At 43.0% G+C, this 24,850-nt stretch overlaps 1 protein-coding gene across 1 annotated transcript in view; it reads left to right on the top strand.

Moving 5' to 3' along the window:
• Positions 1-24,850, top strand: part of Cfap54 (cilia and flagella associated protein 54) — a 284,591-nt gene that overhangs the window by 251,907 nt on the left and 7,834 nt on the right. Inside the window, exons 66-67 of the mRNA XM_021174289.3 lie at positions 109-250; positions 9,185-9,274. Of these exons, the coding sequence (XP_021029948.1) occupies positions 109-250; positions 9,185-9,274 (232 nt within the window). The remainder of the gene's footprint in view (positions 1-108; positions 251-9,184; positions 9,275-24,850) is intronic.

Genomic DNA, 24,850 nt, shown 5'->3' with positions numbered 1-24,850 from the left:
TAAATAAAAGCTTAATTCATAAATCTTATTGAGTCTAAAACCAGTACACCTCTTGAATTTTCAAATTAATATGAATACATATATATGTGTGTGTTTTTTTATTTTTAGTGTCATTGCAGTTCACCAGAAACTATCTAATCTTGCACAAATAGCCGAGATATCCTTACCATCGGTTCCTGAAGTTACTTCAGAGGAAAATATCTATGAGACAGTAGAACCTGAAGAGAAACCAATTGATACAGACTTGGAAGTAAGTATATTCCTGAATGACTAGAAATGAACTTTTGCAGTTTTAAGAAGGATCCCATTGTACGCTATCACAGAAGTTCTTGTTTTCTTTGTTAGGGCTTCCAGATATGGTCTAACTCATGTGCATACATGTGTATTCACATGCACTTGTGTATGTGGGAGTATGTGCATATATGTGTGTGTGCACCTAGAGACCAGAGGCCACCCTCAAGTATTATTCTGCAAAATGCCATCCACCTGGTTTTTCACAGCAAGGTATTTCACTGAACCTGGAGTTCACCAATTAGGCTAGATTGGCTGTCTTTATTTCCCAAGCACTGGAATTACAACCATGTTCCACAATACCCGGATCTTATTTCTTTATTTTTTATTTTTTCTATGAGTTCCGGGGCTCAGACTCAGGTAGCCATGTGTGGTGGTTTGAATATGCTTGGTCAATGGGAAGTGGCACTATTAGGAGGTGTGACCTTGTTGGAATAGGTGTGGTCTTGTTGAAGGAAGTGCATCACCATGTAGGTGGGCTTTGAGGTCTCCTAGTGCTTAAGCTCTGCCCAGTGTGGAACAGAGCCTCCTCCTGGCTGCCTGCAGAAAAAAAGTCTCCTTCTGACTGCCTTTAGGTCAAGTTGTAGAACTCTCAGTTCCTTCTCCAGCACCATGTCTGTCTGCACGCTAACATGCTTCCTGCTATGATGATAATGGACTAAACCTCTGAAACTCTAAGTCATCCCCAATCAAATGTTTGTCTTTGTAAGAGTTGCCTTGGTCATGGTGTCTCTTTGCAGCAATAGAAACCCTAACTGAGACACCATGGTTGTAAGGCAAATGCTTTACCAACCATGCTTTCTCCTTAGCATGCATCCTGTGAGAGAAGAAATGGGGGTGGGGGAGACCACACCCCTGTCCTTCATGTTTTCATCATGCCACTTGAGCTAACATTGTGTTCATCAAATAAGGCTTATGCTGTCTGTACCAATGATCTCCCTACTGACTTGGAGGTCAGAACTTCAGACATATTCTCCAAATGGTGCTGATGTCAGTCAGGAGTCGTTATTGTTTTCTTGTGTTGATCTTAGATGCTATTGATTTTCTGTTTGGCTATTTTATAATATGGCAAACTTATCACCCACTTCTTCCTAACCCTTGCCTTCCTTTCCTCTTCTGAATACTGTTGTATAATGACATGTATTGGAAACCATACCTATTGTTCATATTTTTATGGGCCTGTAAAAAGTGTCAACAAGCTGGAGCACAAAGACCTTTGGTTATGTTCTTTTCTTGGGTGTTTGGTTTTCTGGACTAAGTTTTTTTATGCTTCCCTATTTTCAACTCATTATATCCAATTTTCAGGTGTTCATAGATTTTTGACTCAAGAGCTCAAACTGATCCCATCCTGTCTCAGTGCCATTTTCTTCCTGGCCTTCCATAGTCATTTAAACCAGGTGGCTCTCAGAGCCAGGTAGTGTGTGTGCTTCCAGCCCTTCCCTGGTTGCTTACCTGACTGAGGCTGTAGCACTATGAGCTATTTCCTCGCCACTCTTCTCTGAAAAGCTTTCCGGATCCTTTCTTTAATTTCAGTCTAGGAAACTTTAGTTTCACCCAGGCTTTTGTTTTCTTAAGTCTTTTGGCCAGGTGAATATGTAACCAGTTACCAATACTAAACCTCTTTAATTCTTAAAAAATAATACTTACATGGCCCTTCGTTTTCACGTTTACCTCATCTACGCGCTTTTACTACGTGAATGCATAAGAACTAGCAACTTTGCAGATTTTCAGAGTAGACCTGTTGGTATTTTCAGTCTCTGTTTCTCTCATTATGCAAGTTAACAGCCCATATGTAAGAGTCTATCAGGTGAGCCCAGAAAGCCTTTGTAAAATGCCACAGCATTTAAGCCCTCTGCACTCTCTGCTAGTATTTGTAAGGAGCAGACATCTTAGAACGCTAGTCGTGTACCCTTTTTCAGTGGCCTTAGATGTGACCATGTGAATTACGATGCTTACCGATAAGCTGTATGTGACAATAAATCTGCCCATAGGTCAGAGGGCTCCCAGTATCTCAAACTCGGGAGATTTTGTAGAGATAAACAGATTATACATTTCTTTCACAAAGAGCACCTTGCCTTCTCATGCCTGCTTTCCAGAAGGACTCAGCCCTCTCAACTCACAAGATCATTTTTTGTAGTGGTGCACTTAAAATGACAGTTCTTTAGTCACAAGCTTATCTGTGTGCTATCTTTGAGACATAGTCTAGAATACTATGACTGTCCTTTGATTGTCCAAGGTGGGAAATGTCTACCATGTGAACGAGGACTCTAGACTGTGTTCTGCCACTCTTCTTTACTTCCTAGGTCAGATGGCTAATGCTTTTCTGGGACCAATGTTCATTTCTAAAATAAATAATCCTTTCATACAAAGATAGGCTGTTTGGATAGAACCAGCCTTTCCAGAGTTGACCCTGGAAAAATTCATCATAAGAAAGACAAATGTCTGAGACAAGAGGTTGACTGTGAACATAGACAAGTCAAGAATAAATCGGGTTGTGGGGGAGGAGGGAGGAATCCAGAGGATGGGTGTTTCCCGAGCGAAGGCCGGTGACTTGCTCTCATGTTCTGATTTGGTGCGTTGGGGTCAACCACAGCAGAACCAATCCTCTTCAACCTTTATATCCCCTGTACTTTTCCATTTGTCTTCTTCACTTAGTGTATCCTTGGCTTTAAAGTTTGTTTTAGGCATGGTCCTGTTCCCATTGGCTCTGTAGGCGAAAGAACATCACCAAATACAAGGAATTGTGTTTACCTGGAGTTGAATTGGCAAGTGAATTTGTTCACAGTGTTCCTATTAATAAGAGATGGAGATAATACATAGTTTTCCTTCTTACACGATACTAAGCAGCACTTTAAAAACAAACTACATTCTGGTCTATATCAAATCTCATTAACTAAACTTGTTGTCATGGTGATTCGCACTTGCAGCTAATTAGAAGCTGACTAGGACACTTGAAGAAATCGATTCTGGTCTGGAATTGAGCAGGAGTTCCTGGCTTCTATAATGTGATATATCTATTACATATTATGTATTGTTGGTTGGAATTGCCTATAAGAATGTAAACAACCATGTGCCTTTGGATTCTACGTGTGGTATTGGTTTTGTTTATTCCTTTGTTTCTTCTCAGTTACTTCTATTTTCTTCTTCTTTTTTTTTCATTTCTATTTTAATTATTCCCCCTTTCAAAGTCCCTAAGGTCTAGAATAAGCCAGGGAATTTGGGACACAGATGTTAATTTAAGGCAGATTAGAGACGCTCCAAGGCAGGTGTTCAGATCACTTCTGGATCCTCTAACAGGAGCACTGGCTCAGAATGACTGATTTCTCTTGTTCCACCATTCACAGCAAGCAGAATTGGCCTACTACAGCATAGGAGGGGGCTAAGCAGGAAGCTCAGTTAGTAGAGCCCTTGCCTGGCATGAATGAAGCCCTGTGTTCATTCTCCAGCACAACCTAAAACTGGGCTCACTGGTCCATGCCTCTGCTCCCAGCACTCGGGAAGTAAGGGTAAGAGGATCAGAAGTTAAAGGTCCTCCTGTGCTACACAGGGAGTTAAGGCTAGCCTGGGCTACATGAGCTTCTGTCTCAACAAAAGAAACCAACAAAGGAACAACAACAAGAACAACAACAACAACAACAAATATATATATCAAAGGGTCTCCAAACCATGCTGACTTTACGATGTAAGCAGATTATTTGGAATAAGAATAGGTAGATGTGCTGGGCTGTGGTGGCACACACCTTTAATCCCAGCACTCAGGAGGCAGAGGCAGAGGCAGGCAGATCTCTGAGTTCGAGGCCAACCTGATCTAGAGAGTGAGTTCCAGGACAGCCAGGGCTATACAGAGAAACCCTGTCTTGAAAATAAATAAATAAATAAATAAATAAATAAATAATAATAAAAAAAAAGAACAGGGAGATGTAAGAAGCTCACTATATATTTGCCAAAATGCATAAGGTTACTTCAGCAGGTATTGATGGAGGGCCTGAACAGTATAAATGAATGGAAATTAGTATATTAAAGGTTCCAAATATAGAAGCACCTTGGCCGTGGAGGCCTGGAGAGGAAAATGCACACACTCTGGCTTTAGCATTCTCCATTTCTGAGAAACCGTTATTTGTAAACATTTAGGGCACAGTAATACATATGTAGCGGTGCTCTGGGGAGACGTGAAGGTGAAGCTGGAGGGCGAGGTGGACACGAGGACTTACGAGCTCCTCACTCTGACCTCACCAGGCAGTGTGGGAGGACTCTGTTGTTCCTCCCTTCCCCCGCCCCCAATACATGTGTGCGCGTGCACACACACACACACACACACACACACACACACAGAGCTCCGTATGTTGTCTTGCTCATCTCTGACTCCCACTTCACCCCACGGCCTGTGGGGAGCAGTCCACAGATGGTGACTAAGAAAATGGTGAATGGACTTTGCTCTGTAGGAATGGGCTGTGTGGAAATCAGTCTGGGGTTGAGAGGAATTGAAAGATGTGCCTGCTTGAATGGCATTCACCCAACAATTTGATGACCATGACGGTGACAAGAGAGGTGGGAACAGGGATTTCAAGGCCCGAGAACAAGTTAGGAAGCCTTTCAAATCTCACTGTAGGTCAAAGAGGACGAGGATTCGGACTAAGTACGAGAATTAGCTTTAGCATGTCGGAGTTGCTCGGAGGTCCGTCTCTGAACTCATGTGTGTTTCTCTGAAAGGAACAAGGCAAAGCCTGACTAAGGATCACCTCATCTCTCTGTGACACCTACCAGATGCAGCAAGCTTCACACCACCTCTGGCTAGGAATGCTGAGCTGAGCGCTTTCTCCAAGTCTGTGGCAACAAGGTCACATGAGGTGTTCAGGGCTCCGGTTTCAAGTCAGCCAGTTCCACAATGTGTGAATGTGGTGTCCACTACAGTCTGAGCAACATGGCCTCGCTGAGGCTAAATTCCCGTTTGATAAATGTTGAGACAGGCAGTAGAAGGCATCTATCAGAAACACTGCGCTCTTCATCTGTCACTGTGATGGTGAATGGTACACACAAAGCCATTTTCATTGATGGCTCTTGATGAAATCATGGCAGTAACCCATCGTGGCCGTTACCAAAACCTTTTATAGCGAGAAGGCATACTTTTAACAAGTCAAGAATCCAGTGAGAAGTACAGGTGTATAATAAACTAGAGTAGTGCAGGAGAGTGGAGAGGCATGGTCCCCTTTGTGTGGAAGTGTGGACCAGAACCTAGAGGGCCATCGGGTGCAGTGATCAATGCTGGGCCTCCTGCCCTCTCCTCCATTTCTCTTAGTCTGTGATGCTGACCTTTATAAAGCTCACATGGTGCCTGCAGTCTCCTGGCTGGTTTTTCTTCCTGTTGTTGCTTCCCAGGTCAGCGAACCTTTCAACAGTGGTCAGGATTACATTTTTAAGGCAATCTGTATCGATATTCCTTCCGTCTCCTCCTAACTAACTTCCCATGGTTTGGACTCAGATTCCTGACTTTTATGTGAGCTGTTTGTCATGGACAGCTTATTTTTCATGTCTCACACTTCCATCCTTCCTGCAGAAAAGACCACATCAGCCCTCTGTGCTCCTTGAATGTCCACAGCCTGTAGCTCAGGTGCCTCATCTCACCCCTGCCCTTGGGTCCATTCTCGATCAGTTCAAATTCTTCTTCTCCTTTTTGCTTGTTTGTTTTTATTTTTTCAATCTATTCTTCATTGTATCTTAATGTAACTGTATACAATTATATATGTATAATTGCATTATAGAATGTGTGTTATGTCCTTTCATTGTCTCTTCCTCCACATTCCCTCACCATATTTCTGCTCCCATTGGATTCCCTCTTCTCACCAAGTCCCCTCCTACTTTCATGGAGTTTTTTTCATCTGTCTGTGGCTTGCTATAGTTCATTAAGGATTCCTATATGGATATGGGAGGGGTAAGTGATGGAGGTCCGGAGAGTAAGCAACTATGAGGATGCAGGGTTCAGTGGGATATCTGTACCGGCTCTTGTTTTCAAGGCTACAAGAGCATCAGGGAAGAAGGTAAGAGCTGGAGGATGAGAGGGAGCACTGTGAAGAGCTGTCTTCTGAGCATGACAGGGCTGTTAACACCCATGAACTCAAGACAGCACTGGCTACCTGCACAAGGTCTGCACAAGACAGGTCTGACAACATTCTGTCATGGAACAGAGAGGAGCTTATGAGTTCCCACCCCTCCCCCAAGAGATATAGGCAACTGATGGTTGCTGGGGGGGAGGGAGGACCTCAGTCATACAATAGTGGTAAATTGGCCTTCTGCTCTTTCAGGGCACAGGTCACAGGAGCTCTCTTCTAGTAAGCCCTCCGTATCGTTACAGCAAGAATTGCTCTCCCACCGCTAGGATCCCAGCATATGCCATAATGACATGTGTTCCCAGCCGATGCTGTTTGCGTGTGATTTTACCGTGCATCTATTTTTCTCTGTAAATTTTAGCTAGGGTCTGTTTCTTCGCCTTTGTATCCCGCTGCATCCAGCAGAATATCTTGAATATATTAATTTTAAGAATTATCTGTAGTTTTTCCATAATCTTTTTTAAAGCTCTGATTGGATCACTTACTTGTAGATGCATGTATTAAAATTTAGATATTACGTGGCTGGGAACTCTAAGGTCTGTTATCATTTGCCTTTCTTTCTTTCTTTCTTTCTTTCTTTCTTTCTTTCTTTCTTTCTTTCTTTCTTTCTTTCTTCCTTCCTTCCTTCCTTCCTTCCTTCCTTCCTTCCTTCCTTCCTTCCTTCCTTCCTTCCTTCCTTCCTTTCTTTCTTTCTTTCTTTCTTTCTTTCTTTCTTTCTTTCTTTCTTTTCCGAGACAGGGTTTCTCTGTATAGCCCTGGCTGTCCTGGAACTCACTTTGTAGACCAGGCTGGCCTCAAACTCAGAAATCAACCTGCCTCTGCCTCCCAAGTGCTGGGATTAAAGGCGTGTGCCACTTCCCGGCTTCATTTGCTTTTCATCTTAAGTTTTTAGCCATCAACTGTTCAGCTATGATTTAAAAATTAATGTATTTTAATCATTTTAATATTTTGTATGCCAGTACATATGTATATTGATACTGTCATCAAAATGAATTGATTCTTCCTTCAAGGCTATGCTGACAACATATTGAATCAGGTATAGCATAGTTCCAATCATCATTTTTAAAGATTTAATTATTTTTTTATATGTGTGTTTTGCCGGCATGCATGTCTATGCTTGTGGAGATCAGAAAATGGTTCCAAATCTTCTGGAACTGGAGTTCACATGGTTCTGAGCCACCATGTGGATGTTGGGAACCGAACCCAGCTCCTCTAGAAGAACAAGGGCTTCACCAACCACTGAGCCACCTACATAGCCTATCTTTCTTCATTTCCTTTTTCTTTTATCTCCAGGTCTTTTTAAAATTTTGTTTTTAGTGCACTGGTGTTTTGCCCAGCACATGTCTATATGAAGATGTTGGGTCGCCCAACACTGGAATTTCAGACAGCCGTGAGCATTCCTGTAGGTTGTCGGAATTGAACCCAGGTCCTCTGGAAGAATAGCCAGTGCTCTTGACCATTGAGCCATCTCCCCAGACTCCCTAGTCTCATCTTTCAAGCTCTTAGTCTTAATGCCTTTAGTTGTAAGTAAAGGAAATCAACACTTGCTCGAGTAAAATGGGCGTGGAGGGCAAAGGCAGAGACACGCATCAGAGATGCGTGCACAGTAAGTCTGGGTGCAGCTGATGACCAGATAGAGCACAGCAAATCTCTCAGAAACCAGCGCTGGGAGTCAAGAGCCAAAGCCGCACTCAGACCCATGAGGGACACAGACACTCTCTAACTCCTGGGTCTTCCTTTTCCTCAGCTCCCATCACTAACCCAGTAGCTGCCTTCACCAGCAAAACATCTCACCTCACAGCTCACATGGCCAGGGTCTGGTTGTGTCAGCTCTGCCTGTAGGGAGGTCAGATGTCCACACATGAAGACAGCTGTGTCCCTACAGTCAGGCCATGCAAGGCCCTCGGCAGATGATGATGCCTGTATGCTAATGGCTCTTTCCATTCACTTCCATCATTACCCTTTCCCTTTGGTTCCCCATGGCCATCCATTCTTTTCTACCCCCAGCCCCGGTGACCTGAATCTCTTCATCCCAAAGGTTTCTTCTCAATGGAAACCTTATTTTGGTATAAATTATTAACTCGTTCCTTTTTTAAAAAATATTTTTATTAGGTATTTTCCTCAATTACATTTCCAATGCTATCCCAAAAGTCTCCCATACCCTCCCCTCCACTCCCCTACCCACCCACTCCCACTTTTTGGCCCTGGTGTTCCCCTGTACTGGGGCATATAAAGTTTGTCCAATGGGCCTCTCTTTCCAGTGATGGCCGACTAGGCCATCTTTTGATACATATGCAGCTAGAGACAAGAGCTCCGGGGTACTGGTTAGTTCATAATGTAGTTCCACCTATAGGGTTGCAGATCTCTTTAGCTCCTTGGATACTTTCTCTAGCTCCTCCATTGGGGGCCCTGTGATCCATCCACTAGCTGACTGTGAGCATCCACTTCTGTGTTTGCTAGGCCCCAGCATCGTCTCACAAGAGACAGCTATATCAGGGTCCTTTCAGCAAAATCTTGCTGGTGTATGCAATGACTCGTTCCTTTGCAGAATGTGAGTCTTAACAGTCACTATCCAGAGAAAACGCTACTATAGCAGCTGACATTCCTGATTAAGCTCAGCTCTCTCTCATGTTTTGTGGCTACTTTGTATCCTTTCAAATGTCCTCCAACTTCCTCTTTCACAGCCTGGGAGTAAGGGTCAGGTGACGTAAGACAAAGACAGTTAATTCACATGGACTACTCTCCCGATAAACATCAGAGTCACCCTGTTGAGTTCTTCTTATTTCTAGAACATGATCCTCGAATGTTGCTCTGAAATTGAAGCTCTGTTTGCCAACAACAAAGACAAAGACAAAGAGCCCTCACCTCCAATGACCAAGGTAAGCTCCTCCCCTCTGAGACTCTCGGTACCACATCCCTTTGCTATGGAAACAGAGATGCAGCTTGTATCCAACTGCAAGTACAGCAGAGTACACTTCCTGAATTCGAATTTCTACATGTGAGCTTATAATAGCATATTACTTTGTTAAAAGGGGTTTTTGTTTATTTCTTGTTTTTTTGTTTTGTTTTGTTTTGTTTTTTTGCTAGAAAACTTCAACTGGTGTGGAAAATTACAAACCGAATTTAAAAAAAATCACTTCATAGCCATTATTCTGTGAAAAATCCTCTGTTAGCATTTGGGCGATATCTAGAATTTTCTCCATGTATACACAATAGAATTTTTACATAAATGGAATCAACTTTACATACATCGTGTGACTTGCTGTTTCATTAACCAACACCATGGGGGAATTTTCTTTTTTTTTTTCATATGTGAAAAGACTCCTTTGTCATATTCAATGCCTTAAAATAGCCTCATAGCTAAATTCTTCTTATGACAAGTCTTGACGTGTGTGTGTGTGTGTGTGTGTGTATATATATATATATATATATATATATATATATATATATATATAAAATAAACATACTATATAATTTTAGCCATTTGATGGGCCGGACAGCTGTTAGGTTCAAACGTCATGCACACATTCCTGCACCCCTGCACCCACCTCCCAAACTGCTTCATCACCTCAGGCAACAACTCTACTCCTGAACAATGAACTCCCCACCCCTCCCTACCAACCTCCCCTACTTCCGGTAACCTCTGTTCCACTTTCAGCTTCCCAGTCTGCCTATTCCAGGTGCATCATATAAATGGAATTGTGTCATATTTGTCCCCTTGTGTGTGGCTTACTTAAAGTAGCATAATGTTCTAAAGTTATTCCCAGTGTAGTGCATGTCAGTATTTCAATTTTTCCTTTATATCTGCATCGGGTCTGTATACCAAGTATTTTTATCCATTCATCCAATAATAGGCATTTGATTGTGCTCACCTTCTGATTACTGTATTACATCAGCTCCTGGCTTCAGTGAGTGGAATTACTGAATCACATGATAATTCTGTGTTTAAATACTGAAGGATCTCCCAAACCATTCTCTTTTCCCCAGCAGCCTTACCACCTTAGGCACCTGCAGACAACACTCAGGGTTCCGACTTCTCAACAATCTCAGTGACACCCGTTACTTTCCCTTTATCCCTTCTCATGGCTATGCTTGGGGGTGGGAAGTGAGATTTGCCTATTCGATGAGATTTTCTTCAAAGATACACAGTGTCAAACAGTTTCTCCTGTATTTGTCAGCCATCTGCGTATCTTCCCCTGGAAAAGAGCTCTCCAATCCATTGCCCACCTTTGAGTTGGTATATTCATGTCCACTTCAATGATGATGGCAATGGTCCTCTGGAAATGACACCAGCTTTCTCTCCTGTCAGTCATCGTACTACTCCAGACGGTTGCCTTACAAGTGAAAAACCGTATGCCATTATTTGATAGATATTACTAATAAGGCCAAAGGTATTTCAGATGTCTGTTGGCAACTTCAGCTTTTCATTTGTGAAGTCGTGGCCACTTGTGTACTTGGTCCTCAACTATTTAAGGTGAACTGTCTGCCTGTAAGGAAGTCTTGTATTAGCACTGGAGTGGGAGCTGTGCCAGCAATATGACCCCTCCCTCACAGAGCTTCCTTTTAGTAGGGGAGTGGACAGTATTCATCACCATTATCACCACCAGCAGTGGAAGCAGAAAGATAATTTTGAATTTTTTTAATTGCTAAAAAACTAAAAAAAAAAAAAAAAAAAAGAAGAAGAAAAGAAAAAAGAAAATGAAAAATCCATACATTAGAATAGGGAATGTCCAACTGTAACCTGTGAATAAATCTACACTGACAGTTTAAAAATAATGATTTATTGAAAAGTCATGCTCCTTTTTTGCTTGTGGTCTCTATGGATGTCCGGCTGTGCCACTAGAGTATGAAAAGTTGTATGTCTTCCAAGGCCTAAACACTTACTTCTCTGGATGTTTCCAGGAGATCGTTGCTGGTTTCTCTGGCAGGGTCATAAGGTCATGGTTTCTTAGGGTTGGTCATGCCTGAGGAGGTGGGTGATGTCTGAAGGACCAGAGGGCAGACTCTCCCCTGCCTCCCATCGGACCCTTAGCTTTGGGGACAGCAACGTTGCAGGTTCTCTATTTATATTCTCAGAGCAATTTGTTAACCTAAATTTTAATTCCCTTTAGATTTGAACTCCTGAATACAGTCTGTGTTTTCCTTTAAAAAACAAAACAGCTATCAATGTGTCCCTTGTTCATTTTAAAATAAAGAACTTATTTTGTATTAAGTAAATATATAGCTCTCCTGAGGTAGACAGCATAAAAAAAACAAGCTTAAATTTAATTTGGGTAGATTATATTTGTATTTTGGGCTCTCTAGAAGAAGAGAATGAATAGATGTTATGTGTGTATATGTGTGTTTGTGTGTATATGTGCATGTATATGGTATGTTAATGTGCGTATGTATATATGTATGTGTGTATTTGTGTATGTGTGGTGTTTAGGTGTGCACATGTGTATTCCCATGCATGTTTATGTGCATATGACTTAGGAGAGATTCATTCTATTGACTGACACGACTGGAAGCTTAATGGTCCCACAGTGGCTGGCTGTATGCTGGAGAGCCAGACACCCCAACAGCTTTTCAGATGAAGATGCCTGAAGCCTCAGAACAAGGTAACTAATGATACAGCCCAGCCGGAGGTTGCAGGGCTGAGAGCTCCCTGCAGTCACCAGAGCACATGCAAACTGAAGGGCTGCAGAAGCTGGGGCCAGATGTCCAGAGGTACCAGCATCTGCACTGAATACAGCCGCGTGGGGAAAGTGGCTCTTGCCCATGCTTGCTGCCCTCCTCCTTCCACCTCCCTTCATATGTGCTCAGCCGATGGAGTGGTGCTACCTGCAGTGCGACCTGGTCTTTCTCTGTAGCTTGCTGTTCCAGGTGCTAGTCATCTCTAGAAACCCCTTCACAAGTCACCCAGAAATGTGCTTGACTTAGCTCCTCGGCATCTCTTGGCCGAATGAAGCTGATGATGAGAAGTAACACTAAAAGTTAACCACCACGAGTGTTCAGTAATGGATCACAAAAAGGTGTTTCAGGAGATAGAGATACATAATGAACAGTGTCTATGGCTTCTGTTTTCTGGTGGATCCAGGTTGAAATCCTAGTCTCACATGTTAACAGTGGTGTGATCCAGTGATACATATATAAAATGAAGTAATGATGCCAACTTTTCCCTGTCCTTGTGAATATTAAAACAGTGATTGTTAAATATGTATGGAAGAGCCTGATACAAGCAAATGCTTAGAACTGGGATAGCTACAGTGACTAATACAGTCACTGGGCTATCTGGTGACTGTTATCATAGAACTGGGGTATCTAAGCGTAACTGATGTTATCCTTGTCCTCACTGTGTGTGGATGCTTCAGCTCCTGGTTAACTAACTAATTTCAATGAAAGTTTTAGCATTTAAATTTGGTCTTTTGGTCTCAAAGCTAGAAGAAGAGGGAAACCATGTTCTCTGCCTGTTAATGTAAATCACTGTTGAACCTGTAGCAATTAGGCCAGTGTGCAGGATGTGACCATGGGATCATAGTGGTATAGGAGGCATAAGATCTACCTACCTAAGGGATCATATCTTGAATCTCACACTTGATCTCTGCTGAGGCAGACTTAACTAACAGCGCTAGGATAGGACGTGCGAATTTGTAAGCTTATCCCCAGTGAGTAAAATCTTGGATAAACAAAGTGATAAGTCTTAACAGACTTTTTTAAACATCATCTCACTGTATAGCCTTGACTAACCTTTGTAGACCAGGGTGGCCTCCAACTCACAGAGAACCAACTGACCCTGCCTCCTTGGTGCTAGGATTAAAGGTTTAGACCACTATACCTGGCTCTTTGAGACATTTTTGTCACTGATATGAGATCTTGTTATGCAAGAATTTTAGTCTTTACTGAACACGCCTACTACAAATTACCTTGGCTTGTCTCACCTCTACCTAATTAAAATAAATACTGCTGTGCAAAGGCTGTCACAAATAAACTTAGAAGAGCAAGGGGACAAAGACCATGCAGACCTTCTTGGTGACAATCATAGAATATCAATGACAGCTAGGTTTGATTTCGTGTCACACAACAACAAAAAATATCTCTTTTAATTGCCTGCATAGCCTTGAATTATTAGTTTCTAAGCTGTCAGGTAGGATTCAAATATGATGCTAAAATTATGTTCTCTGTCTTGCTATGACTAACCGCCCATGGGAGAATGAGGCCCTTTTATAAACAGCTCCCTGTCTATCATTAGTAATTGACTGTCAGCTGTATGCAGGACATCCGTGTATATAACATCTAGCTGCAAGGCAGTATAGAAGGGAGCACCTCCAGCCAGCTAAATTAATGTGTTCATATTTGTCCCCATGACACGAAGAAACTGCTCTAAATTATACACATATGTGCGTGCACACACATGAATTGAACAGATCAGTTTGTGAGCACATAGCACGTTTGTGTGGGCTAGAATCATACAGAATCCCTGCCTGGATGTGATGCTCAGGCATAGATTTTGGTTGGGAAAGATGAGACTTACTACATAGAGAGGTTACAAAAGAGTTTTTATCGATTGTTCAAGGTAAAGAACTTTTCTTTCAGTTCAGAATCTTCAGCTAGACTTGGCATAAGTTCCAGATAATTACGTATATGATATTCGTGGAATGCCAATAAACCACTAGTAATAATAACATTACCTTATATTTGTTGAGAACATAGTGTGTGCAAATATTATTAAGGGTTTTGAATATATTGGCATGCAGTTTGAATAAGGATAGCCCCCATGGGCTTCTATATTTGAATGCTTGGTCATTAGGAAGTTGAACTACTTGACAGGCATTAGGAGGTGTGGTCTTGTTGAAGTGGGTGTGGCCTTGTTGGAGGAAGTGTATTGCTAAGTATAGGCTTTGGGATTTCAAATGCTCATTCGAGGCCCAGTGTCTCTCCCTCTTTTCCTGATGCCTGCTGATGCTGATACAGAGTTCTCAGATCGCTCTCCAGCACCACATCTGCCTGTCTGCTACTATGTTTCCTGCCTTGACTAAAGCGCTGAAAGCAAGCCCCAATTAAATGCTTCCTTTTAAAAAGTTGCTGTAGTTGTGGTATCTCTGCACATCAGTAGAGCCATGGCAAAGTTCATTTAATATTAGGAGAATCTTATAAAATTGATCACCATTTTTATTTTATTTATTTCATTTCATTTTATTTTTTAATTTGTGTGTTTTGTTTTTAGTGTGTGTGTGTTGTGTGCGCATCCTGTTGTTCCTTGGAGGACAGAAAAGGACATCAGATTCCATGGAGCTGAAATCACAGGTAGTTTGGGAGCCACTGCCTGGGGCTGGTGGAACCAAGCTTCAGTCTTCTTCAAGAGCAGCAATGTTCTTGCTATCTCCCCAGGCCCTCCCATTCCTCCCTATTGGTGAGGAAATTCAGGCACAGGAAAATGAAGCAGCAGGCTCAAGGTAGCGGTAGGAGTCAGGTACAAATTTGCTCTACTCCAAAGCCAGCAACTTACTTGTAGCCATGAAATGTTGTTTGTAAACAGTGGGAAAGGATGCCATGGGCAGCTGAGGAATGGGGTGAGTACCAAGAAGTTGTTAGTATAGACTAAGAAGGGTCGAGAAACAAGACAACATGCTAAAAGGGAGGGACAGAGACCAAGGAGGATCTTGAGATAGGAATGCGCATAAGGGAAAGGAGACAGGAGGAGGAGGAGATGTCATCTATAGGTCAGGACAGAGAGATAGCAGAGAGCAGAAAGCACAAGGCCCCTGCAGTGATGGCGACAGGGAGGGATGTGAGGAAGTCTGATGGGGGGAGTGGGTGACCTTAGGCCTGTTCACTCAGGGATTTGAATTTCCCCGGTGGGATGATGAAAGCACCCACAATGAGTCATATAGATGGGGGACACCATCTTTTAAAAGACAAGAGAGGATCCAATCAGTACTCAGTGTCACTGAGTGAAGAAAAATGGCTGCGGAAGTTGGCTCAGCATAAAGGAAAGCACTGAGTACCTCATGTAGGATCCTATGGCCCTGAGTATCTTGGCTTGATGGAAGAATGGACAGCACTGGTAGTGTGCTATTTATTGGGTGTGAGAGGGGAGCTGACACTCTGAAGGGGAGAGCAGTGAGGGCAGTGACAGCAGCTCTGATGTCACCCCATAGCCAAAAAAAGTGCCTGCCCTGCACCCCAAGAAAGCAGTTAGTGTTTGACATCTCTATTTCTTAAGCTCCTGAATTAGCAAAAAACAAAACAAAACAAACAAACAAAAAAACCCAAAAAGTGCTTTCTTAAAAATATTTTCCATCTGGACTATATATCTTTAACAACACTAAAACTCTCCTGATTTATACAACTGCCCATGTGCTTGATTGATGGATATTTTTTTTAACATGGCTGAATTCCCTGCACGTATAGCCGATTGTTTCTTATTGTTAAAAATAATTGTTTAGGGGCTCAGTGGCAGAAGGCTTGCCTAGCACGCCTGAGGTCCCAGACTCAATCCACAGTACAACAAAAAAAGGTTACTGCTTATGCCACGTTTTAGACAGAGCGTTGACATGGACCATGTGCTGATGACTAACGGTTCCTACTGCACTGTACAGGCGTCCTTCAGTTTATCTTGGCATTTGCTCTTTTTTTCTAATATATTGATTCCATCATGAGGTGATGGGTACCTTATCATCCTTCATAACCTCTTATGAGCCTTCACATGTCAGCAGAAATGATTGCTGTGCCATGCTAGTATCTTCCTGGATTATTGTGTAAAATGGGTAAATAACATGTCCAACCTATGTTAGCTTAAGTATGACTGTGGTCTTTCTTTCTTAAAAAAAAAATGTTTATTTACATTGTGTGTGTATATGTGTGTGTGTGTGTGTGTGTGTGTGTGTGTATGTGTGTGTGAGAGAGAGAGAGAGAGAGAGAGAGAGAGAGAGAGAGTTGGTATAGAGGGGACATGTGTTTATGACACAAGTCATGTATGAATGACAGAAGGCAACTTTTGAGAGAAAGTTCTGTCCTTCCACTGTGTGGATGCTGGCGAATTGAGCTCAGGTTATCAGGCTTGGTAGCAAGCACCTTTACCCACTGAGTCAGCTAGGAGACCTGACACATGCTCTTTCTTCACTTCCTCTGCAGATCTCTTGGTTTACATCTCTTGGCATTCGATAGATTTTAAGCAAAACATGTCTGAAGGACATACATCTATATTTGTCTGGTATTTTAATGCTGACTAGAGCTGATACAATACGATTGCTTCCTACTGTGTTTTCATCCTCAGTGCTTTGTCCAGTGTCTGGTCTCAGCAGGTATTAGCAAATACTAAAGGATTGGATGGTTTACAATCCATCTTCCAAAGATAGCCCAGAGAGGGCAGCTCAACTCCTGCCATGAATGTGGGCTCTGAGTTCATCAACATTAGCGATTTACTAAGCAGGCATCTGCTGTAGAGTCCTCCTTCTGTGGCAGCCGCAGGGCCAGACACAAGAATGCAGAAGCCCAAGTTCCTGCCTTGAGGAAATCCTACAGTTTAGCTGGAGAGCCCGCTGGCCTCAGGCACCATTACCCTCGTTTCGTTCCTCTAACCGGCTCCTGCCACAGCTTTTGAGGTGATGAACTTCTTTGGGCATCTATTTTTCTGAGGGCTTACTAGTTCCCACCATGAAATTTAGTGCTCCATTGTTAACCATTTTTATTGCTCCGAAAAATGACTGCACAGTAATAGACTAGCCTCGGCAAAACACAAACACGGCCAAGGGTTATTCACATAACGCTTTCCTCTGATTGCAAAGAGCAGGCAAAACACAAGGGTTAGCTCTGCAGTGGGCCTGGGGGTCAGGTCACGATTTGCAGTCTTGCTATGAAGATGGAAAAAAATGAACCAAACCTTCAAATTCCTGAGTACAGAGAGAAATTAAGCTCTGGGCAGTAAAAGTCGGCTGCATTTAAAAGTTTCACGCAGCTGCATGTAAGACACTGGGATGGCCATCTAGGGAAAACAGGGAGCCCTTGGCAGGACAAGGCTGTCTGTCTAGAAAGGATACCTGGAGCTGATGCTTACAGAAGGAAAAGATGGTGGCTGAGTTGTTGTTGTTGTTGTTTGTTTGTTTTAATGGGTGACTATTTTTGCATGAAGACACAGGAGAATGAAGAAAGATACTGTTTCAAAGTCCTAGTCAGCATTTGGAAGGCTGAGGCAGAAGGATTGCCTTGAATGTTAAGTTCTTGGCTAGCCTGAGCTACACAGTGAATTCTAAGCCAGCCAAGGCTACAGAATGAGACCCTGTTTCAAGGCAAAACAAAAAGTCCTGCCCAAAGCCACATGGCTGACAACTGTCACCCTTCAAAGTGAGCTGGCTACAGAGGATCCTACTAACTGCGACAGTTATCCTGAAGCCAGTCCTGCCCACGTCTTATGAGGGCCATAACTCCCCAGGCCTCTCTTTGGTTGATTGGGCCTTCTCACAGCCTGGTAGCACTGGTGTTCAGGACTAGGCCTCCGAAGATGTCTGAGAGAAAAGCTTTATTGCCATTTAGGCAATCCCTAGCATTCAAGTTCAGACACAGCCCTCATCCCTTCGCTGGAAGAATATCCCATTAATTTATAAGGAGAGCACATGGCTTGGGCTCTGTAGCTAACAATGCACCCAGTTTCTGTGCTTCATCTTCTGCATAGAAGACCCTCCTTGCTGTCTGCCTGTGGGGCTCTAACAAAATCCTGGACATGCAGCAGCAAACACACTATAAACAATGCACCCAACTTCTAGCAGAGAGCTCTGCACTGTCCACAGCAGGTAATTACTGGTGTTAGCGATGAATTCTGTTAACTCATTTCTGCAGGGCTGACAATTGCAGATTTTCCTTCTCTCTCTCTTTTTTTCTCCCTCTTTCTTTTACTTGATTTCTGTTGGAGGAGCCCGGAAGTGTCTGAATAGATTTTATGGGCATCTAGAATCACGTCTCCCTTCTCTGAGACATTATCATTCCGTCCTCAAGTGAAGAGGACCCTTTGTGTGTAAGATCACATGGCACCCACTTAATATTCGTACATTCTTTTGGAGACAATGCCAGACAGCATCAATTCCACGCTGCTTTTTAAAACACTGCACTGACTTTGATTTCATCGTCCCTCCATTTGCGTCTGACTGTCAAATTTGGATAAGGGAAAAAGAAAGGCCCTAAGAAAAGACCAGGCTATTAACGTGCTCTTCAAATGCTAAGAAAAGGCTATGCTGTTTAGAGCATTTCAAAATGCCCATCTCTCCGAGATTTGCCAGCAATAGCATCAAGGTGAAATACACCTTTTTTTTTTTTTATTTTTAAATGAAGGAACTGAGAGACTTTGTGCCTCCTGTTTTCAGGGTACAGTGCCACTTTGTGAATGTGCTGACACTGGGGTGTGGTTTAAACCACAGGATCATCATGAACCGGATGCTATGTGTTCAAAGTAGCATCAAAGTAGCAGAAGTGTGTGTGTGTGTGTGCTTTCCTCCACAAATCAAGCCGGGCTTCATTTCCAAAACAACTCAGGATCCATCTCCAGGGGAAAGTTAGTCGCTTTGTACAACTTCAAGGGAAGTAAGAGACAGGGGAATCATTAGCCAACCTCATTTCTCTCTGTTTTGGAAAATACAGAGCTAAACGCTGAGTTTCATTTCCTTCATTCAAATTTGCTTAAATGACTCTGCCTGGACCTCGGAGCTGGGGAGATGGATCAGCGGTTAAGAGTGCTGTTTGCTCTTTCAGAGGACTCAAGTTCCATTCCTGGAAAACACACACACACACACACACACAAGAATTCATCAAGTTAAGGTACTTTTTATAAGTAGTCCTTGAGCTGGGTGCAAGGATGCATGCTTATAATTCTTGTGTTTGAGAGGTAGAAGAGGAGTGAGGAGTTTGAAGCTAGCCTGTGCTGCTCAGCGAGTGTGAGGGCAGCCTGAACTATATAGTAAGGCTTTTATTCTTTGTCACAGATCCAACATTGTAACAGTATTTTCACTATAGGTAAATATCTTATTTTATTTTCCCCTCATGCAGCTGAATACATTGCTAAAACTTTAAAAATTCTTTTCACAAGTAGTCTGTAAATTTAGGGTAAATATGCCAAGAAAGAGCAGGTGCGAATTTACCCATCTTCCTTGTTTCTTTTGGCCAAAAGCCAGTCCAAGGTTTAGAAGTTATTCTGCTCACATTACAGGCAGCTGGTACCCACATGGTCTCTTCTCAGCTCCTTTGGGGGCACAGCACAGTGGGAAGAGCCCTTAACCCATGCTGTGATCTGCCCCTGTAATTAAATTAGTCACTAAAGAGCCCTGGTTAACTAGGTTCTAGTGAAGGGCTCAGAAGCAATGCATCCTAATGCAGGAAACTGAAAGTTTGCTTCCTAGTTAGATTGCTTCGTGTGTGCTGTAAAAAAGGAGGCACTGTTTGTCGAGGGTTCATTCTCTCCTTTGAGTATTGGTGGCAATAAGCTACTGTCACCTGAAGTCACACTGGGACTAGTATTTAACTCTGTGCCAGGCCAGCCCTGTGTCATTTAATACTTTGTGGTCATCTTTATTTTTCCCAGCCTTAAGTTGATGTATTGGACCATTAGCCTCTTCCTTTCACAAGTGGCTTTCAGCCTAATCTGACTGTTTGCTGAATTTCAAAAAGGAAATGAAAGAGTAAACAGTCCATTAGCAGGGGTGTTCTTAGTTATTTTCATTATTATTAGTTATTTTCAACCATGCTTTTTAAATTAACTGTAGATTTATATAGAGTCATATTAAGAAACAGCACAAGGGTTGGAGAGAAGGCTTAATGATTAAGAGAACTAGCTTCTCTTCCAGAGGATGCAGGGTTCGATTCCTAGCACCCACACAACACGGTGATGCATATCCATCTATAACTCTAGTTCCGGGGATCTGGTGCTCTCTTCTGGTCTCCATGGGCACCGCATACACATGGTGCAGAGACAGGACATAAGTTCAGGCTAAATACTCTATACACACAAGGACAAGTAAGGTTTTGAAATAAGAAATCATACAGAGAAGGCAGGTCTCTGCCTCCATGTTAGAACACTCGCACAGCCCTTGTGAGGTCCCAAAAACTAAAAGAAAGGAAAGGGGACACATGAAAGGACAGAAAGTCCCAGTACAACCTAACCTTTATGTGTTTCATTATGCAATGAAAGTCCGACATCACAACCAGCGTGGGGGCACTGACACACTCAAAACACACTTCTACCATCACTAGTATCATGGACATCCATTCTAGTCTGTCTGCTCCTAACCACTGACAACCACTGGTCTTCTTTAAGTCTCGGTAACATTTTCATTTCAAGGATGTTCTGTAAAGGAGTGACATACAGTGTGACCTCTTGGGACTCGACTCCCTCTATTTCCCATAATTGCATAGGTAGTCATAAACCTATCCTTTCAATAAACAAGATCCCCTGAAAATTTACACATTCAGTGTTTGGCCACAGAGCTCTTGTTCACCCTCGGGATTCAGTGTCTAATGTGAGGCAGATAGTAAATGCTCAGCGCCTGGAGATGGTCCCCCACACCACCTGCTCCTTCCATCCCCTGCCACTTCTGTCCTTCCTGTTCTCTTTTCATGCTCTCCTTCTCTACATCCCCTTGTTAATCCACAAAGGCTGATTGCTGGGATTCAAATACTAGCATAAACAATGGGCGTGAAGCGTTCTCAGCCTCTTAAACTTTTTGCCCGTCGTTGCTGGTGGCTGTCTGAGAAAGGTGTGCAGCTGGTCATGGTGTGTGCCAATGCGAACAGAGCCAGCGTGAGCTGATTTCCTTCTGCACTGTGCACATAAGGTCTGCTCTTCCACATAAGGTCTGCTCTTCCATTTGTCTCCGCACTGGGAGCTGCTAAGTAACGGAACCCAGCATGCTTTGATTCGTGGCAACAAAGTCCCCCACAGAAAGTGTGAACTTTGGTTCTTTACAAAGTCTTTGCTTTAAAAAAAAAAAAAGACAGAGAGAGGGGTGGGGTGGCAGGGAGAACACCTCTGGTTTCTAGTTTCTAGTTGCCAGAAGCTAAATCTGGGAAGCTCCCTTGGGAGAAAAAAAAAAAAAGACCAAGTATCGTTATAACTGTGAAGTTTTTATTTCTGTGTCTCCTACAGACAGACACCACTGAGACCCTTGGGAGGGTACCTAGTAGCTAACATGGCTGCTGAGATTCAAAGCTCTGACCTTTAAGTGAGGTGAAGTTCTCCCTGTGGTGCTGAAAAATGTAGCGAGGGAAGAAGGCAAGCTTGCCAGAGGAGAAATTTCAGTCAGCATGGGTAAGACTGTGCTGTGCTAACAGACCCCAATGCTCACTGGCCGTAACAATGGCTGTGCATGTGCACATCTGTGTATGTGTGTGGGCATATGTTGGCATATGTGTATATAGATGTTTGAGTATGTGTGTGCAGGCACACACGTGGCATGGCTCACTTGGACACCATGGGTACCATTTATCACCTACCTTCTTAAGTTCATTAGTTATGCTGGCCTAGGTGCTCTGTGAGCTTCCTGTAGTAGAATGTATTCAATCCCAGCCCTACCAATAACCCCGAGTTATTACTATGTTTCATCTGGGCTGCTCTTAACTCCAATTGGCCAGCTCCCAGGACCACGTTTTCTTGACTTCTAACCCCTGGTGGATTCTCCTTCCTCCTCCTCCACTTTCTTCTCCTCCTGGTCAACCCCAAGAAACCTAAACCCTACCTATGTCTCTTCCACCCAGCCATTGGCTGTTGGCATCTTTATTTACCAATCAGAAATAACTTAGGGACAGGGTCACATGGCTTCATTTGTGTCTACGTGTAGACTCCAGGTCTTAGCTGAGGCAGCTTCCAGGAATTCTCCTGTCTCTGCTTCCTATCTCAACATAAAAGGAGTGTCAGGATCACAGGTTTGTGCTACTGCATCTAGCTTTATATGGGTTTGGGGGTTTAGAACTTAAGACCTCACACTTAAATGGCAAGTGCTTTACACTGAACCATCTCCACATCCCAAATAAGATTTATTTGCCTCACATCTAGTACAGATGGAGTACTCAGACTTAGATCTATAGCATCTGGAATGGCTGTTCTTCAAGGACAGCGCTGCCAGAGAAGACTTCAGGATTTCACAAGACATTCCCTTTTTTTTTGAAGGTTGACCACAGATCCTAATATGCTGGTAGTCATCAGACAGCACAGACTCGTTGGGAGGGGCTGATCACAGGCTCTTCTTTTCCTCTGAAATGTGTCCCAGTCTAGGAAATAAATTCCAAAAGGTGTCCTGGGTGGCTGTTATAATGTTTGCTCATATCCTACTGCCTCAACCCAATCTTCAAGGGTCTACTAGGGGCGCACTGTAAAGATACTAAAATGTATTTTAGTGAACACTAATAACTTTTGTCACAATAGGCTGATGTAGAAATATCATGAATTTTGAAGTAAAAACTATACCATAAGATAGTTCCAATCTCAGCAGCTTTGATGAATACAGTCCTAAAATCATCTCTCTGGACCACACACATGACCAGTTGAACCATGGTCTTCTAGAGGAATCCCCAGAACCCATTGCCTTGCATGACAAAGGAATACAGTGAACATGGTTGGGTTTAGGACAACATACTGAGGAGCTTATGCTGGTGACCCCAAAAGTTGGTCATCAGTGCTCGGGTATAAGGGAGTCCCGGAGGGATTGGACAGCAGAGAGGAGACCCAGGGTCAGAATGAAGACAGAAGCTGAGACACGGTAACGAGCAATGAGTCTGCTTTCACGGTGGGAAAAGTAGCCACAAGCCAAGGAGTATAAATGACTTACCCCTTAGGCCCTCCAGAAGAAACCAATCCAGACCATACCATGACTTGACATCCATTAAATAGATATCAGGCTTCTACAGGACTTACAGCCAATTTTGTTATGACTCACTAAGTTTGCAGGAATGTGTGGCTTCAGAGACATGGAGCAAATACACAAGCACATTCTAAGCATGTGATTTCAGGTTTTGTCTGTACTTAAGATAGGTATCATCATCACCACCACCACCACCATCACCATCATCACCATCATCAGCACTTCTGTGAGAGAAGTTGAGGGGCAAAGATGTGTGACTCGCCCAAGGTCCCTCAGCTAGCAGGTATCAGGGTCAGGCTCTATGTCCAGGCTGATAGCTTCTCAGAAGACATTCCTTAGCACTGTGCTCAAAACTTGTTTCTCCCCTAGCACCCAGTTTTCCTGTGTCCCTTCTCCTATGTCTATGTAATGCCTTTAGACTATGAATCCTCACCCAGACCCACCCAATTTCATTCTCCTGCTCCCCCATGGGCTCAAAAATTTGTGGAAGAGTCAAGGGGAATTTTCCAGTTAAACTGTGTTGGTTGGCTTTTTCCTCCAGGTGAAGCATGGTCACCTCACCACCAGCTTGGAGCAGTAAAAACCTTGGCTCTGTAGCCAACCAAATAAACATCAATAGATATGGTCACAATAAGGGTGATGGAGCTGCTGATAGTGCATAATACAATGAGTTGAGGTCACCAGACCATCACTTGGAGATCCAGGCAATCAATATTCCCTGTGCCTCGCCCCACTCCCAACTGAAAACGATCTTGGGAGACTCTGGGGTGTGGAGGAAGTGGAAGGTTAACAGATCACCAGCCATCCTGGGGTGGGATTTTGTAATGATTCAGATGTTTGGGGGTCATCCATACTCCTGGACGTTAACCCTTATCCAAGTGTCCATAAATATGCTTAGCAAACTCCTCATCAGTCCGCCAAACTGTATTTGGGTAGAATCTTTTACTCTGATTTAACATCCGTGCCCTAATTGGAGTGAAGAGATGTTTGTTCATGTCTCCCTGGGCAAAGCTGGCAGAGTTAGGAGTCAAGTGAAATTGCTTTTTCTCCCCCACTTAAGCTTTCAGGAAGAGATTAATTAAGGGGAGATGTTAGTTCTAAATCTTCTTCCTACTCTTTAATTGTTAATTCTCCTCATATTCTAGAGTGGAATATTCCTAGGGTAATCAAATAGAATGATTAATAGAAGTGATGCATTAGACTTATTTTATCAAGAGCTCAAAGAGAAGCTTCTAGAAATTTAGCATAAATAGTGAAGTTATTTTAAATTTCCCCTCAGCTTATATTGGTTGCATACCAGCATGCATTTTGCCAAATTGCCATTGCGTGTGTGTGTGTGTGTGTGTGTGTGTGTGCGCGCGCGTGCGCGCGCGCGCGCGCGTATATACATATACAAGATGTGCACATGCATGAATGCCAGAGGTCACAGTATGTGTCTTTCTTGATTTCTCATCACCTTACTGATTTGAGACAGGATCTTTCATTGAACCCAAAGCTCATCCATTGACTAGGCTGGCTGGCGAGTGAGCTCTTGGAGTTCACCTGTTCCAAGCTCCGTGCACTGGGGTGACAAACATGAGCTTCTGTACACAGTTTTGCTCTTATATATATATATATATATATATATATATATAT

This window comes from Mus caroli, unplaced genomic scaffold, assembly GCF_978045245.1.
Source record: "Mus caroli unplaced genomic scaffold, Mus_caroli_1 scaffold_9, whole genome shotgun sequence".
NCBI classification, from domain to species: Eukaryota; Metazoa; Chordata; class Mammalia; order Rodentia; family Muridae; genus Mus; species Mus caroli.
Note: the sequence above shows the minus strand (reverse complement) of the source record. Positions and strands in the feature narration are given on the sequence as shown.